The sequence below is a fragment of the Hemicordylus capensis genome, chromosome 1, assembly GCF_027244095.1.
Source record: "Hemicordylus capensis ecotype Gifberg chromosome 1, rHemCap1.1.pri, whole genome shotgun sequence".
In the NCBI taxonomy this organism is placed as follows: Eukaryota; Metazoa; Chordata; class Lepidosauria; order Squamata; family Cordylidae; genus Hemicordylus; species Hemicordylus capensis.
In genome coordinates this window covers 202902167-202921172 of record NC_069657.1, presented here as the reverse complement: position 1 = coordinate 202921172, position 19006 = coordinate 202902167, and the positions used below count along the sequence as shown (strand labels likewise).

Below are 19006 nucleotides of genomic sequence, written 5' to 3'. Positions count from 1 at the left end.
TCCATAAACCTATTGGAGTTGTTGGGTTAAGTTTTTCCTAAAAAAATTAATTAGGCATGGAGTGGCTTTATGGCTGCTTTTTTGTGAGTTCTGTCTGTCAAATCAAAGGAAGGGAGTTGTGTGGTGCTCTGCCCCCGTGTCTGGAATCTTAGAAAATAACAAAGATCAATGCTTACAGACACCAACACAAGCTGGAGAGTTTGATTTCTGGGCCGCATACATGTATATATAGACAAACTACTGCTTACTACTCCTTCCCACAATGCCATCCGCTGTGGTAAAAAGCTGAGGATGGACAAGAAGTCAGCAGTTGCTCACACAACTCTGGAGTATCATCTAGGATAAGGAGATGGAACCATCATGGGTGAGAAGCAGCACTCTGTATGTTGTGCCATATATTTTCCAATTAAAATATAATAATATATGTGATAGTTCAAGTTTGTTCTGCAATACCTTTATGAAATCGTCTTAATTGTGAGTTTGCTTAAAAACATAGACTTTAAATATTTTGTTGCAGAAAAAACAAAACACAACATGTTCTGCCACCTATCACTCAATTAATACAATTGTCAGGCATACAGCTTTTCAGATTTGTCTGATGTGTTTTCCTTTTCACAAAAAATCATTGAAGTATCACAATTAAGTCCAGTAGAATCAATTAAGTGCTTTAATATATTTGTGAATGAGTTGATAACTAGTTTTACATCTTTTTGGACTTGTTTGTTTTCAACAGGTTTCATGTACAGTAGATGAGGAATGAATGAAGTGAATCAAAGACAGTAGTAGGTTATCACTGATATTGCAGGCATCCCCATTGCCAATATCAGCAGAAAGGCTTATTAGGCAATGTCCAAGTTGAGTAAGCCTTTCTCTTGGGTGCGCCTCTGTCTCTCCTGTTGTAGCTCTTTTTTTCTTTTTTTTTGCCTTGGGCCTCTTCAACAGTGCAAGCTGTGCAATGAACATAGTTACAGTCAACATATTTAAAGGGACACTGTCTATTTGAAATTAAATATTCACCTAAAAGCTTGCCAGTAACCATGACAAGTCATAGGTGACTGAATCCAGGGAACCTCAGTGTTCACAGGGACTTGTCTTCAGACACTACTTCAGCGTCTGGAATTCCTGGGGGTGGTAACCAAGTGTGCTACCCTGAGCTCACTGGAGGAAGGGCAGAATAAAAATGTAATAAATAATATAAATGTTATGCAGGTATGTAAGATATGTTTGGGGTGCTGCCACTTAGTAGCCAAAAGGCAGATTCAGGTATGGGTATCCACCCCCACCTCCTGTCCCCCATGGATGCTAGGCTGAGGTCTTTATGAAGAAACTAAAACCCAATTGTTACTTGACCATGCAGGTATTGAGATCATTCACACAATCAAAACGTTTGTTCTACCCAGGTTTGGGACCTGTGTGCTCCCAAGTTTTGGTTGTGTGGAAGCAAGGTAAGAGGAAAACCTGGGTAGAAGTGATTGTGTGGAAGCACGTTAGGAGGAAAAGCTATCTAGGTTTTCCTCCAACCTTGCTTCTGCCCAATCACTTCTACAAAGGCTTTCCTCTTTCCTTGCTTCCACACAACCAAAAACTGGGAGCGCACTCAACTCCCAAAACCCAGGTGGAATACAGTTTTTGATTGTGTGAATGGCCTTTCCTAGTCTCCATATGTTAGAGGGTAAGTATAGGAGATGGGACTCTGGCCCAAGTTCTCCATCCCCCAATTCCTCAAATCCTTCATTGCAGGTATTGACTGAACCAAGAAAATCCACATATATTTTAATGTGGGTTATTCCTTACCCTGTGAAAGATAAGCCATAGAAAAGAGAAGAGAGATAGGGGAAAGTCTGTTACCTGCACCTGATCTTTCCCCCAGCAGAATTCTGGGGATGAAGTAACTTCTGAGGAAGCCCATCTGGTATTCTTTTTTCACAGACAGTTTATACCTTTGATGACACTTACAGTTGGATTACCTGTTGTGATCACAGAGCCTGTGGTGTTGCTAGTCTGCAGCAGTTACAGATCTAAAAGCAAATAGGCATTAGATAACAGCACTGAGAGCAATGGGGTGACAAGAGAACAGAAAATAACTGAGCCTGTGTTTATTAGTACAGTTCACTTCCAGAAGCTCCATGGTAAATAGACTGAAGAAGTTGGGAGCACAAAACCTCCATCAACATTTTTGTAATATAATACAAAAATGTAATGTAATACAAATTGACGGAGGATCGATTTGAAAGTGAATATTTTGGAAATGATTTGTTTTGCTCTAAGTTGATTAGTGTCCCTTTAAGTACTGTACATGTAAAGTGGTGATTATTTCATTAACCTTACAGTCCTAAGCTTACTAGGAAGGAAATCCTGTTGTATTCAGTGGGACTTACTTCCAAGTAAATGTGTTTAGGATTGGGCTGCCAGTTACTTAATTAATTTCCCTAACTGTTTGTATGGTACTTGATAATATTGTAATTCTGAAAAGGTTTTGAAGAGTCATGTTATAAGTTTACTATAAGTCATTATTAGTAGCTCTACAGTAATTATTGTAGCCAATATTTCAATAACAGTAGTTAGATGTTTTGTGGGTCTTTAAAAAAAATTGTAACCTTTTATTGGTAATTTCTGTACAGTTTTGTACAGAAAAATATGGGCATATAGAAATACAATCTGATTTCTTCCTTTTAGAGGAGGAAAAGTTTGTGCTTATATTATATTCTCCTTAGCCTGACTGCTGAACCTTAATGGCTGTTTTACCTGCAGTGATTTCAGTGGTGCAAGCATGTGCCATGAGGACTGTTACTCAACACAGATGTATGTGTGTTTTCTTTTCATGCCATCTGTTCCTCCTGTTCACTTACACCCCAGTGACGAGGCTCTGTTATTACATGCTCTCCCAAGGTGACTGTTCAATGGCACCAGCTACATTGAGACTAATACACTTGTCCTTTCTATAGCAACAAAGCTTTAACAATACCCCAGGGATTTGGAACCCAACAGAGGTGTTGAGAAAAGTTTGTGCACTTAGTTTGATGGCTTGCTTTAACTTTAACACCTTGAGCAAAAGGCAATGCTTCTAATCAATGTTAGCAATGTGATCTAAGGAACACACCGCATGATATATAAATGTCTCTTGCATTGTATTTCTATATGTAAGACACCAAGATGTGGCCATCTCTCTGTGTCACTTATGAGAAGCATGCTTTCTCATATGTTCTAGCTGTTAATATGCTGGGGGTGGGAACCAGTTCTGTTGAACTCAGTGGGACTTATTCCCAATTAATGTATTTAGGAATGGCATGTCCTGTGTGTTAGTTTGAATTACATATATATTAACTTAAATAGTTAATATGCACACTTCAATAAAGGCACAGGCATACTCATGTTCAATTATTTAAAACCATTGCTGAATAAATTTAAATTTCAACAATTTAAATTGTCAGGTTTAAATATAAATTATGCAATTCTTTTGATCTCTTCCCTCAGTTTAAAAAAATATTTATGGAAGAAACAAAGAGTGCAATCCTATGCATGTTTACTTGGAAATACATCCAATTTTATTTAATGACGTTTACTCCCCAGTAAGCATGTTTAGGATTGTAACCTTAGTATTATGAATGATTTGATCTTTTAATGTTTACCTCTGTTAGGATTCAAAAATTTTAAAAAATTGTCTAGTGTTTTCCAGTACTTTTGAAGAATAAGAGTTTTGAATAAGTTTTAAAATTTTGTTAAAGCTGATAAACAGTTTATATTTTCATTTGCAAAGATGTGAAGCAAATACCTACATTTTTCTCATTAATTATTTGATCCAATAGTGCACCTTGAACCTAAGCTTCATGGGCATCTTATCGGGGGAAATGCATATGTAGATTTATTTCCAACATTAAAATGAATGTAATAAAACTTGCTAGCAGGAGTAGCTCAGTCTGTCCATCACAGCTTCCAGGTCCATGAGAAATGGCTGGATCATAGGGCTTGTACTAATAAAGCCTGATACAATAATAGCAAGTCTAATGATGCCAACATTTGCAGTGTTGTGCTTGTATAAGCCTGCAAAATTTATAACCTACCAAGCTGAATGCACCTGACAAGCCATATGTAGTGATCCACCAGAGACTAATAAGCCTCCTGTTTTTGCTGCCTGCCTGGGATTGCAAAAACATTGTTTGTGGAGGGAGGAATGTGTCAGTACCCAGCAGGCTACAACACATGGCTGTTGGACTGAATTCAGCTTAATAGGCCACAAGTTATACTGTCCTGTTCTAGGAAAAGCCGAAGACACAGACTACCTTGTACTAGTGAATGCATAATTACGTGTTTCTAAGCATAATCAATAAAGATTAGGAAAAATAAATAGGCTGAAATCTTATGCAGGGTTAACCTATGGATTTTAGCGGGCTTTGGTGTGGAATCGAGCCCTTTCTTCATGGAATCGAGCCCTTTCAGGTTAAATTAATATACACTTTCTAAATCAGGTATATTTATCTTTAAGCAACTGGCTTAAACTCTAAGTAGAGTTCTGTGAAGAAATTAGTCAGGAGGGTGATTCTCTTATTTCAAGCCATAAAAATATATGTTCTGTATTAAAAATATCTGTTAAAGTCCAATATTTATCTCCTGAATACATAAAAGCAAGATCATTAATAAAGTGCTACTAAATCTTGTCAGGCCAAGGAATGTGGTGCCTATTATTGAAAGTAGTATAACTTTATTTTTCCCCCTACATTATCATCCTCTGTGTGATATGAAGTACAGAGTATGAGCCTGATTTGTTCTCCTTTGTAGACCCAGGCTGAGGCCCACTACAAAGGAAGTAAACATGCCAAGAAGGTCAAAGCACTAGAGGCAACGAAAAATAGACCCAAAGTTGGTGCTTCCAAGGACAGCGCAAAGGTTAATACGAGCTGCTCTGCTACGCCAGTCCCAGCCACCACCTCTGACAAATCAGGTCAATGAAATTTTCATTCTATACATTCTTTGCTTCTTGTTTTGCATGAGATCCAGACTGCATGCTACCTGTCCATTATAGTGTATATGAATACTTCATAGTGAAAGATAGATGTATCCTTCAGCAGTCAACACTGAAAGATGCAGTGGCTGACAGGCCCCACAGCATAATGTGGGTGGTTCAGAACCAATTGTCCTGCTGCGGCACTCTCTCACACACACACCCATGGTGCCACGCAAGAGGGTTGTTACAACTCACCCATGTGCCATTGCAGGTAGGGATGTGCAAAAAATTTCAGGCACAGATCGATCAGTGCCCAAAATGAGCAATTTCGGGTGATTTGGGGCCGAACCGAATCACCCTCGATGTCCTCCGATATTTTTCGGGGCCGAGCCAAATCACCCGAATTTCGGGGCCAAAAAATTCGGGTGATTCGGCTCATGACCGATTTGGGGGAATTTTTTGAATTTTTAGTGACTTTGGGGCAGTTTGGGGGCATAGAATGGGATCTGGGCAAAAAGAGTGGTGTGGTGTGGTAGTGCCTAATGGGTGCAGGCTACCACCCCAATTTCAGGGGGATAGGGCAAAGGGCTGATTTTGGGGAAATTTCTGAAGTTTTCATGTCTTTGGGGCAGAAAGTGGGGCCTGGGGCAGAATAGTGGGGTGGGGTGGTAGTGCCTAATGGGTGGAGGCTACCACCCCAATTTCAGAGGGATTGGACAAAGGGCTGATTTTTTGGGAATTTTTGAACTTTTTTTGTCTATGGGGCAGTTTGGGGGCAGAAAGTGTATCTGCCCCAAAAGGGTGGGGTGGGGTGCAAGTGCCTAATGGGTGCAGGCTACCACCCCAATTTCAGGGGGATTGGGCAGAGGGCTGATTTTTTGGGAATTTTGGGAGTTTTTTTGTCTATGGGGCAGTTTGGGGGCAGAAAGTGTATCTGCCCCAAAAGGGTGGGGTGGGGTGCAAGTGCCTAATGGGAGGAGGCTACCACCCCAATTTCAGGGGGATTGGGCAGAGGGCTGATTTTTTGGGAATTTTTGAAGTTTTGGTGTCTTTGGGGCAGATTAGGGGCAGAAAGCGGATCTGCCCCCAAAGAGTGGGGTGGGCTGGTAGATAGTGTCTTATGGGTGGAGGCTACCATCCGTCCCCAATTTCAGAGTGATTGGGCAGAGGGCTGGATTTTGGTGAATTTCTGAGGTTTTTCTTCATAAGGTGCAGTGTGCTAGATTGATATTCATAGTAAATGAGAGTGTGAAAAAGTGAAAGTGGGGTCATGAGAGTTCTTTAATTGAAAAAAATCTCATTTGCTATCATTGAATGAGAATTCACACCTCAGAAGTTTTTCTGAAGGGATGTTATTCCCTTATTTTCTGAGGTGTGAATTCTCATTCAATGATAGCAAATGAGATTTTTTTCAATTAAAGAACTCTCATGACCCCACTTTCACTTTTTCACACTCTCATTTACTATGAATATCAATCTAGCACACTGCACCTTATGAAGAAAAACCTCAGAAATTCACCAAAATCCAGCCCTCTGCCCAATCACTCTGAAATTGAGGACGGGTGGTAGCCTCCACCCATAAGACACTATCTACCAGCCCACCCCACTCTTTGGGGGCAGATCTGCTTTCTGCCCCCAATCTGCCCCAAAGACACCCAAACTTCAAAAATTCCCAAAAAATCAGCCCTCTGCCCAATCCCCCTGAAATTGGGGATGGGTGGTAGCCTCCACCCATTAGGCACTTGCACCCCACCCCACTATTCTGCCCCAGGCCCCAATTTCTGCCCCAATCTGCCCCAAAGGCATGAAAACTTCAGAAATTCCCCAAAAACCAGCCCTTTGCCCAATCCCCCTGAAATTGGGGTGGTAGCCTGCACCCATTAGGCACTACCACCCCACCCCACTCTTTTTGCCCAGATCCCATGCTATGCCCCCGAACTGCCCCAAAGTCACTAAAACTTCAAAAATTCCCCAAAAATCAGCCCTTTGCCCAATCCCCCTGAAATTGGGGTGGTAGCTTCCACCCATTGGGCACTACCACCCCACCCCAAAATTTTGCCCCTGGGCCCTCCCCCCCAAATTGCTTCGGATTCGGATTAAATCCAAATCCGAACCGAATCAAGGGTGATTCGGGTGGCCCATATTCGGGCACAAAACAGAACAGGGGTGATTCAGTTCAGGTCCCAAACCGAATCACCGAAAATCCGAATTGCACACCCCTAATTGCAGGTCATGCACTACTTGCATTGGGAATAATGCAACCTGGGTGAGTCATACTGGAGCAGCCCTCTTGTGCAGCACTGTGGCTTGTGTGTTAAAGTCCCTCAGTGGCATGGCCAGTTCTGAACCACTCATGTTATACTGCAGGGCATGTCAGCCAGTGTGTATTTTACAGTTTAATCCAGGAACTTGCATTCTCTCTCTCTCTCCCTCTCTCTCTCTTTCTTTCTTTCTCTCTCTCTCGCTCTCTCACACACACGCACACACCACATAAAAACTAAAAAGCTAAGGCATCTCTCACTCCTCTGTAGAATTTGTTTCAAAAGAACAAAGGATTTAAAGTAGCAGAATTCTCATAGACCTTGTGGTGCTGATTGCTCATTTTACATTTTCAGTGTTGCCACCAAAGACTGAATGCATGTTTTCATATAATAGAAGCTGGCTTTGCATAGCTCTTATGTATGAAAATGGAAAGGTATCATGTTTCCTATGCGGTTTGATTGGTACTTCCTTTGTCTAGCTGAATGTTGCCATTTGGGTGGTGGCAAACTACAGGCAAATGTGATAGACATATGGAAGTAAGGTATGGATCATCTCTGTTAAGGCTCACCATCCAAATTATGGCTTTCACGTGGAAATGGGAAGTGAGATATGTGTATTACTATGTGTAGGCCTTTTGCTAGCCCTGTAGGTATAACCAGATGAGTAACGCTCTTGCTTCTAAATGGCACCAGACACATTCTGTTATGTTGTCTGTGAGCCATAGGTTGTCCATTATTTCTACTTTATGAGCTCATTAATATCGTCAGATGTATTGAGATTGAGACTATTTGAATGGCCGTCAATCATATCTGTTTGCATGAGCACATAATTTTATCAAAGTGAAGTTGAAAAATATTTCAGATAAAATTTCAGATAAAATCTGAATTTTTGAATCCGAATTTGCACAGGCCTAGTAGCTACTCACAGAATCTAAGACTCTTATCTCCAGCCCAAGCAGCTGAAGTTGAAAAATAGAGCCCTCAGATAACTAGAGGTTCTTGCCTTTCCTCTGTTTCACCTAGGCATAAGTGACCCATTTAAAAATCACATAGTCAACTCAGGTATGCAGAAATAGATCGAGCCAAGAATTCACTCCAAAATTGCAATAATCCCATGGTAAATTTTTGCTTAACCTACAACAGTGAGTTGTCTACCTCAACACCATGCAGATAGATATTGTCACGACCCTGGTCTCTCCAGGGCTGTTCTCTTGTTTTACTTCTCCCTCTCACCTCCCCCAGGCAGGGCCTCAGAGTTTCTCAGGGGAGGGGGTTTGGTTCATCCTCCTCCTCCTCCTCCAGGCTCCTCAGGGTCACTGTGGCAGCCTCTCTCTGGAGGCCTCCACCACTCGCACGCTGCTCCAACTGCCTCTCATCACTGGCTGAGCCTGCCTTAAATCCCTGTCTACAACTGCCTCCTCCCTCACTCTCCCCTGCCCTTCCTCCGGCCCCCCAGCCCGGTTCCTTGGTCTTGCAGAGTCTCGGCTGGCTGTTTGTGTGGGCTGCTATGCCTGGCCGCCTGCCCTGCCTGGGGTCTCTCTGGCCTTGGCTGCCAAGGGAATGTCGGAGCCGGTAAGGCTGGTGGGGGCCCCCCGCCGGACAGATATCTAGCTACCTAAAGATAACTGCATGCTTGATACAGGGATCAGAGAGATAATCTACGAGCTCAGAGTCTGATCCAGCAGACATGGATATACAGCAGTGGGCTGCTCAAATGTTGCTGTGTGCACTTCTCTTCAAGTGCCTAGCTGCCCCAATCCTTCCCTTCCTCCTGATATATCAGGAAAATATGTATAGAACTGAAGTCTTCCTACAGCTGGCAAAGTGATTTAAGCTGTTAGGGCCAGTAATGGGATCTAATGCTGGGATCCAAACACACAGGATACAGTATATCACAAGCACTGGAAACACTGGTCCTGGGCCCAGAATCACATGTGTGGCTTTTTGTATGTTTTGTCTTTGCATATGCTTTTTGTATGCAGAGAACCTTGCCTAGATGGGACACGTATGCAGAATGCATGCCTTTCATGCACGTATCTCTTCCGCTTGATTGGTGCAGAAGACAATGGGTCAGTATAATGAGGATGGTTGGCGCATGTGATGTTTTCTGCATAAATAGTGTCCGGAAATTCCCTGGCAGGTGTTGATTCAACCCTGCCACCGATAATCTCTGACACTTCCACAGATATTCATGACAATGTGTAAAAGTCAACTGGTATTTTCTTTAGAATACAAAGTGTGCTTCTTGGTAACATTGATCACTAAACCTAGTGAGAGGATTTGCCCTTGTCTTTCTCCATAGACCAATAACCTCTTGTAAATCTCATGCATAGTCTGAAAAAATCAAAGTCCCTTATACGGTAGCCCATGGAAACTACATTAGTTCCACAGTGTGTAACAGAACAGGTTTTGAATAATATCAAGTAGCGATTGTATAAAATAGAACATATTCCTATTGCCCATTAGCTTAGCACTTTAAAAAAGATAAATATCAGCTTTAATTTTGAAATTCTGAAGTATTTTCAAAATTAATTTTGATATTTTGGAATTCCAACTTTATCAATCTGATTTTTAAAAAAAATGGATTCGAGTTTTACCAATTTTTACCAATCTTGGGCAATTTCAGATAAAATCTGAATTTTTGAATCCAAATTTGCACAGGCCTAGTAACTACCCACAGAATCTAAGACTCTCATCTCCAGCACAAGCAGTTTCTGGGGATTTCAGCTTGAATTTCCCAGTGTAAACTTAGCACTTAAGTTCTGACATCACACATGCTTTGGGAAAACAAACTCAACTGTGATTGGATTAGGTAGGCATCTCAAAAATGTAACTTTGAAATAAAGCAAAGGTTCATAAAGTGGACATTTTTCAATAAATGGAACCAAGATATTAAAAAATGGCATGGCATATCATCATGAGAATAATCAACTTTTTAATTTAAAGAACTGTTCAATAAAAGTGGCTGGAAGTTGTGAATAAATTTCCAGAAGTTGATATAAGATAATATTACCCCTCTTAATGCATTAGAGCATTTGAAATAATAATAATAATAATAATAATAATAATAATAATAATAATAATAATAATCCGACTACAAACAGACAAACATCTGCCACACAATACACCAGATAGAACTGTAGTCGAGAAGAAAGAAAAACAAGTCAAAATAATCGACATAGCAATACCAGGGGATAGCAGAACAGAAGAAAAAGAAATAGAAAAAATCACCAAATACAAAGATCTACAAATTGAAATTGAAAGGCTGTGGCAGAAAAAGACCAAAATAATCCCAGTGGTCATTGGCGCCCTGGGTGCAGTTCCAAAAGACCTTGAAGAACACCTCAACACCATAGGGGCCACAGAAATCACCATCAGCCAATTACAAAAAGCAGCTTTACTGGGAACAGCCTATATTCTGCGACAATATCTATAACAATTGACAATAAAATTCTGGCATCCCAGGTCCTTGGGAAGGACTCAATGTCTGGATAAAACAAACCAGTCAATAACACCTGTCTGACTGTGTAAACAAGAAATAATAATAATAATTCAATTTCTATACCGCCCTTCCAAAAATGGCTCAGGGTGGTTTACACAGAAAAATAATAAATAAATAAGATGGAACCCTGTCCCCAAAGGGCTCACAATCTAAAAGAAACATAAGATAGACACCAGCAACAGTCACTGGAGGTACTGTGCTGGGGGTGAATAGGACCAGTTACTCTCCCCCTGCTAAATAAAGAGAATCACCACAGTAAAATGTGCCTCTTTTGCCTAGTTAGCAGGGCAATCGTATATAAAATAGTTTAGCAAATTACTGCCATCACCATCATCATTTATTATTTTAATTTTATTTAATATGCCCTATATGCTTTTATTTAATATGTCCTATATGCTTTGGATAGATGAAATTTTCAACAGTCCCTGCCTATAAAATTACTATCTAAGAAACTGAGGAAAAGAGGAAATAAGATGAAGTTATGTCAGTGCTGGATGATGGAGAATGAAAGCGGAAAGAAATAGAAGATTCAGTAACTTAGGCACAAATGATCATACTGGAAAAGCTTTAGATTTTCAAAGACTTTTTAAAAGAAGAAATAGAGGTAGCCCAGTGATTGTTAGAGGGGGGAAAGTTTCATAAGTGTGGTGCAGCACACAGATTCTGCACAAAAAATAAGTGACTTAACAGGCTCTCAGCACAGAATAGGCTGAATTAAATATTTGAAACACTCAGCTTTGTGAGCTACTACAAGTGATGATTGCCCCAGCAGTGTACACAGTGTGCAAGTGAAATCTATCTGTTTACTTATCAAATAGAAGTGAGAATCCTTTGATCACACCTCCTAAATCAAAACAAATATCCTTCCAAATGAAGGGGTCACAAATTTGAATCCCACATTTTTTTTATTGGCCTTTGTAATATAAAGGATAAGGAAATGAATGCAAATGTTTTGAACTACATAAAAGAGGTCTAGAGATGCATCTCGGAATATAAATGTAGAGCCTTTTGCTCCCTTTGAGCCACTCAGTGTATGATCTGTTCCCACTGGTGTCAACTCGAGCTTAGCTGTGGAATTTCAACATTTAGTCCCGTCTCAGTTCAGTTCCTAGGACTGTACAATGTTTTTGGAGTTGCAATTATCTCCTTGGATACTCCTGCTAGGAAACTCCCATGCTAATTTCTTGGGGGAAAGTATGTACTGTCAGGAAATTTGATCTAAGGGCTTTGCTTTTGCATTTAATATCAAAGCAGAGCTCCACATTGGCCGGGGTGGTAGTTTCTTCCCACCAGCTGAGGCAAAGGTGAGTGTTCCCAGCTTCCCAACACATGTACAGCAACACAATGGACACAGATGTGATTGTCTCACATGATTATGGACACATAGGTTGCACACTAACTTTGCTTTCAGCATAGGCATCTTGAAACATTTGAAGCAATCTTCAGAACAGGAAATACAGTATAGTTAGCCAGTGCCAAACCATTTTTAGCTCCTTTCCTTTTCAGGATCAAACTACCCACTGTGTCCCATTTTAGGGGACATTGTACATGGATCTTCACTTGGACATATTTATGCATCCCATGGAATCACTTGCTCTCAAAGCAGGAGTGTGCATTCATTTTAAAGTGAATGAAAAACATGTCTAACTCATAACAAATGAAATAGAATAGGAGAAGTTCCCAAATTAACTGAATGTACCCATTCTGTCTATTCAAGGCCGCATACACCATTCTGTCTATTCAATAAATTGTTTGTTTTTTTAATGGGGGGGGAGTGCTTTTCTGGCAGCAGTGGCTAGGGTTGTGTACAAAACCGGCTGCCCTGGTTCGATTTGAGTCCAAACTGGACCCGAACCAGACTGAGCCGGTTTGGTCCCACACCCCTTCAAAAACCCCTGTCTGGTTCAGTTTGGGGGAGGGGGTTCACGAATATTTAGTTACCCCCTCCAGGGGTCACTAACGCAGCCCCAGGAGGGCCTCCAGAGGTGCTTCCCCCACCCAGCCTCTGAAATTGCCTACTCACCCATTTCAAGTGCTCTTTGGCCCATTCTAGGCCTCACCCCCATTGCTGCAGCCATTTTGGAGGCCGCCACACATGCCTAATGGGCTTCTGCATGGGTCATGACCCGGGGGGGGATTTCAGAGGCTGGTGGGGGGGGAGGTGCCTCTGGAGGGCCCCCCATGTCCATGCTAATGACCCCAGGAGGGGGTAACTAAAAGAATTTTTAAAATTGTATTCGTGAACACCCCCGAACAGCCGGGGGTGTTGGGTCTGGCGCTGAGTCCAGCACCGAACCATCAAATCAAACAGATTTGGCATTGAGCCTGTTTGACTTTGAACCTGTTTGCACACCCCTAGCAGTGGCAGGCTTTTTTTAATTTCTCTTTTTTAACGTTTAAAGCTGGAAGGAGTAGCAGAACATCTGTTGGTGGCTGCCTCTGGAAGTGATAATTTCCCCCCACAGTGCCCTAGACATCGAGCCCTTTCTCAACCAGTGAGAAAGGGCAAGATGGCTAGTGGGAAGGGAGCCTTAAAAAGCTTAACTCCCCGCAGACAACCGAGGGCTCCTTCTTCAGTGGGCCGATCGCCCGCCCAGACAATTACCAGCTGCTGCCAGTAGCTCAGAGGGTTGGGGTGCCAAGACATGTTGCCCTGTGTTACTCCACACCCCCTGGAGCTCCCATCATGCACTATGCAAGTGTGCAGTGCATTATGGGGATCACCCCTCCTCTCCCTGAAGCTGGCTGGGAGCCCTGCAGTCTGGCAGCCCTGGCTGCAAGCAGCCAGGGCTGGCAGAGGATCAGAAAAATGGGGTCTGGAGAGCACAAGCTCCTAAACTCATTTAGGAGAGTGGCTCCAGAGGTGTGTTTGCTGCCGTGGCACCACCAGGATCAGGCCTGATCCCGGAGGTACACATGCACAGGCAAAACCGGGCTGTTCAGCCCGGTTTTGCCCGCACGTGTGAATAGCTTCACTGTGTCATTTCATAGCATCGTGGGGAAAATGACCACCACAACAAAAACACGACTTCTGCTGATGACTGGCATTTCCCCCACAATGTTCTGACACAACACAACATCTGGGTTATTGTCTAGGTGTTGTGTAGCTTGCTGGGAATAACCTGCCACAAAAAAGGAGTTCTGTTCCTCCTTTTCAACATTAAATCCTTAAAATGAGGGGGAACGCCCATCACGTAGCTATTCTACAAGGTAAGCTCCTCCCATTATTTATTTTATTTATTTATCATATTTTAATACCACTTGATATGTGCATCTCTAGGGGCTGTACAGAATTTAAAACACAACAAATATAAAACAGAGTAAAAACAGTCAACATTTCACAGAACAAAAAGTAAAAACAATCTTGTAAGATTAAAAACAAATTAAAATTTAAAATTAACTTCAGTTAAAAGTCTGAGAAAACAGGTGCATCTTGATGGTCTTCCCAAAAGCAAACAGAGAAGGAGATGCTCTTATTTCAACAGGGACCATATTCTAAAACCCAGGGGCAGCCACAGAGAAGGCCCGGTCCTGAATCGCCACCAAATGAGCCTGTGGCAACTGTAACCAGACCTCCCCAGATGATCTTAATAGGTGACCGGGTTCATGACAAAGAATGTACACTCTTAGGTACCCTGGATCCAAGCCAGTGAGGATTTTATAGGTAATAACCAGCACTTTGTATTTGTGTGGTGGGGTGGAAAGTGGGCACCCAAGCCAGGCTTTGCCTGTCCTAATCCTTGGACTGGCCCTGCCTTATATTATCTAAGAAGTTTTCACACAGTGCGTAGTTAATTTGCACAAAATGCTATGAGGACCACTAGTTTATATGATTATTTTTTAAGGAATTAGACAAATTCACAGAGGAGAATCATGAAGTTTATTTTACTATGAATAGAAGTACATTGTATGGAAAGAGTTAAGGCCACTCCAAGCTGATTTTCATGTAGGTCTGCAGGGTTATTCTATTTCTGCACCGTCCCGTGTTTTTTAAAGCCTCATTTCTCAATAGACTGCACAACCGCTTAGGAAGTTGGTACTCTGAGTGACACCCATTAGTTTCTCATTATTCAGAAAATGGGGCAGTAAAGCAGAAAAGGATTGTTTTAGAATTCCTTCTCAAATCTGCCTAACTTTGTCTTAATGAATGTCAAGGAGTAATGTGGTGTCGTGTGTGTGGTTTTTTTTTAATGATAATGAAATTTAGGACAGGAAACCTTTGCAGTTGCAATAAGAAATGTGACCTCTAACAACTTTTTAATTATTCTCTTTATGTTTTCTAATTCCTTGTGCTGTGTATGATATATATTATTAATCCTGCCCTTCATAAAAATATAATTAATTTTGCAAATGGATGATTCTGAACCTTCAAAAGATGTGGGAGGGGATATTTTCTTCCCCTCACAAATTTGCAAAAGAGTTTTATCCTTCTAGAACAATTCCATGTAATGCTGTGGCCCATTCGCTATGGCTGTCAGCTAATTGCCTACTTTTCCAAAGTTTCAGTTGCCTTATTTTATGAATTTGTGTGGGAGAAGGAAATGCACTTTGAACAGACAGGAAAAAAGTATCAATTTAACTTTTATTTCAGATATGCCAGGCATCTAAAACATCAGCTTCAAACTTGGTACTGAAACTTAGATTTATTACTGCATATAAATGTATTTTCAGTCTGTCTGGATTTATTTATGTATTTAATTTGGTTAGGAGCTCACCCCATCCCAAATGTTTGTGATTACTAAAAATATGTGGAAGTAATAATATCTACTGCAATTATTAAAACCATGTAGAACCCACTCTTTTTCTGACCACCAATTATCCAATTGAAATAGAAATGTCTGACAGCACTAATGGAAGAGTTGTGGCTGCTGTCCCCTCAGCTCTGTATCCTATGCCACTCTGCCAATACAGAAATATAGAAGTGAACAGGGTGGTGAACAGGGTTGCCCAGAGGGCAGGGCAACTGGGCCAATGTGCCCCTAGCCCTCACAAAGCAAGCCAACTTTGTACACACATGCATGAGTCCTTTTCGAGGGGGCCCCCAATGTCCCCCACCTGTCCCAGGCCCCATACATTTTCTGGGCGGACCTGATTGTGAAGGAGTGGAATCATATGGGAAGAGCCATGCTAATATCACAATACTCCAGTTTGGCCTCCCAGGGTATAAGGAGCTTGGCCACGGCCAGAGGACAAAGCCCTCTGGTGGCTCCCCTGTCCCCTAGCCTTTACCATTGCACACACAAAGTGCTCGTGTGCCCCAAGCCACACCCCCTGCATCTGACATCAGATGCAAGGGGGCAGGACCTGGCAACCCCCATCAGAGCTTCCCTTCCCCAGTCAGCGGTTCATGGAATTGCTGACTGGGAGCTCCTTTCCCTGCCTTCTCGAGAAGGTGAGGAAAAGAGCTCTCAGTCAGCGATGCCATGAATTGCTGACTGGGAAATGGAAGCTTTGCCAAGGCTGCCGGGCCCCGTTCTCAGCATTGGCCTTGCCCCCTTTCATCTGATGTCAGATGCAGGGGCAGGGCCAATACCCAGGAGAGGGTCCATTAGGACCCTCTCCAGTCAGCATTTCATTGAAACACTGGCTTACTGGGCTTCCTGCCACCTCAGAACAGCCAGCATTTCAGTGAAACACTGGCTGGAGAGGAGAGGGGCATGCCTCACACTCCCAGCTGGTAAGCACTTCGTTTGCCAGCTGGGTTTGGGAAGGGGTGGGGAAGTTTGACCGAGATCGAGCGGGAGCCTTGGGAGCGCCCCCAGACCTTGGCGGCCCACAGTCCCTACACCCCTGTGGCCTCAGTTGGTTACATAGGAAAAATTATGTGCCCCATGGTTTCTACATTCCAGACATAGTCTGGAGCATTTGTGAGCAGTAACCCAAGGCACATTTATTTAATTAATTAATTGTTTCATTTATATACCGCCTATCATTAAAAACAATCACAAGGCGGTCACATCATAACATTAGGTTACTTGGACTGAGTTGTCAGCAATATGCAGATGACACTCAATCTCTCCTTGTCACCTGATCCTAGGGAGGCAGTGGATGTCCTGAATCGGGGGCTGGGGGCTGTGATGGGTTGGATGTGGGCTAACTGAGACTGAATCCAGACAAGATGGAGGTAATGTTGGTCAGTAGGAGAGCCAATCGGGATGAGGAGATTCTACCAGATGGGGTTGCACTCCCCTTAAAGGAGCAAGCATGCAGCTTGGGGGTATTGCTGGACCCGACTCCGCTTTTGGACCCGACTCTGCTACTAGATTTTCTGGTAGCATATGAGATTCTGAATGACAAACCATGAATCCACTCTCATGTGCTACCAGAGAATCTACACCCCAAACACCTCAGAAACAATAGAACCCATGGGGGTGGTTGGCACCCTATGTGCACTGCACCACCACTCACTCCAGGACACTCCAGTGTCCCCCAGTTGGAGTTATGGGGCTGCTGAAACCTCCATTATTCCCTATGGGGGAAAAATCTTAAAGACATGTAAACTCCATTAAATCTTTAAAAATCAGCCCTCTGCCCAATTCCTTTGAAATAATTCTGGAAGCTTCCTTGCCCCCACTGGGCTACCACCCACCCTACTCTGCTCTGGGCCACCCCCTTTCTCCCCAAAGTGGAGCTATACTTTTGCTAAAACCTCCATTATTCCCTGTGGGGAAAATCTTAAACTTCTAAAATTCACTAAAAATTGGCCCTTTGCCCAATTCCTCTGAAATTTGGGTGGTAGCTTCCACCCATTGGGCACTACTACCCCCACCCACTAGTTTTGCCCTGGGGCCATCTTTTTAAATCCAAAATGTTTCAGATTTGGATTTTGCCATTTTGAACAAAGAACAAAATTGGGGTGTTTTGGATTAGCTGATTTCGAACAAAGAACAAAATGGGGGTGTTTCAGATTCGGGTCAAAAACAAAACAGAAAAACCCCCGCACAACCCTATTATCTACTGCTGCTACCATCCCAACTCCTGGGCAGGGACAAAAAACCACGTTCACATACAGCCTCCCCTTGACTATGTGTTACTCTTTTTACAGTTTTGTCCTTGTAGCTTTCTGTCATTGCTGCAAGGTAACCTTTTTGGTAGTGTGGTTTGATTTGTGCAGCAGTTTATAGACTACACTAGCTTAAAACAAATGCAAGGTAGTACTATGTTGTTTATAGTGTAAATGGTTCACTGCTGGCAACTGTATAAGAAAACATATCATCTAATACTAGTTACTGTTCTGAAATCTATTCGGAACAGCAATTGAAGTCAGATTTCTTATGGGGGGGAAAGAGAAAAACATCCAGACTTCAATTTCTAACTCATACTGTTTCCCCTATTTTATCCTTTCCTAACCACTTTTAACTTACTGCCGCTGCCATGTGATAAAGGGATGTGCTGGGAGAGAGCATCAGGACATCCCCAGAATTGAGCCACGAGCCGCTCTACAGCGGCGCGGCTGGCTTGTCCCAGCCCCCTCCGCAAGGAGCACGCGGGGCTGGGAGCTGGCCCTGATTGGCTCCACTCACCTACGGGGGCGGGGCACAGCTGCTGCCGATGCTTCGGGAGTACCTGGACAGAAATCCGGCGCCGAATGTCTTGCTCTTGCATTTCGGGGGGAATGACCTGACATAGCCAGTCAGGGATTTCACTGGCACGACAGATCGAACAGGACCTCGGTGTGGTGCTGTCTTGCCGGGTTGGTCATTCTTTGGTCCGACATCACACAGCGCAGGGTCTGGCGGGGGGCCCTCAGGCAGAACAAGGTAGATAGGGCTAGGCGGGGGGTTAATGCGTCAATCGCACGCTTTCTGGCCTCCAATGGAGGCGGGTGCATTCCACACGACGACATCGTGTTCTCGCAGCCTCTTCCGCGGCCTCTTCCGCAGCCTCTTCCGCGGCGATGGGGTTCACCTATCAGCCATGGGCATGTGGTTTTTCATGGATGACCTGAGGCTGGGGTTGGCGCTAGTGATTTGGGGTCTGTGGGGTGCGGGATGTTAAGCTGGGCTAACGTCCGCTATGGCAGGTACAGTGCGGTAGAAAATGCTAACTAAATGGGTGTGGCACCTGAGGTAACGTAAATCTATGGGGGCGGGCCGATCCCTTGAGGCTTGACAGATCAGGGTTGTGGCCCATGCCTCGCTTCAGGCAACATCCTCACCGTATGGCTGTGCAGCGTCGGGGGGGATGACGTGCTGTTAGCTAAATGCCTGACTTTAGGTCGGCTAGGAAGGACACCTCCGCTATTGGCGGAGGACTCGCCTGGAGCCAGGGTGCTATCGCCACAGTCTTTAGGAAGTGGCG

At 43.2% G+C, this 19006-nt stretch overlaps 1 protein-coding gene and 1 long non-coding RNA gene across 10 annotated transcripts in view; one reads left to right on the top strand and one right to left on the bottom strand.

The window, feature by feature from the left end:
- Positions 1-19006, top strand: part of ZNF385B (zinc finger protein 385B) — a 298102-nt gene that overhangs the window by 253267 nt on the left and 25829 nt on the right. For all 9 annotated transcript variants that reach the window (XM_053269237.1, XM_053269243.1, XM_053269221.1 and 6 more), the window contains one exon: positions 4777-4939. In XM_053269237.1, coding sequence (XP_053125212.1) covers positions 4777-4939 — 163 coding nt within the window. The remainder of the gene's footprint in view (positions 1-4776; positions 4940-19006) is intronic.
- LOC128333627 (uncharacterized) lies at positions 671-12771 on the bottom strand. Its single transcript, XR_008311001.1, has 3 exons — positions 12729-12771; positions 1849-2018; positions 671-948 (listed from the first exon to the last, which is right to left on the bottom strand). It is a non-coding gene; the product is annotated as an uncharacterized LOC128333627 (long non-coding RNA).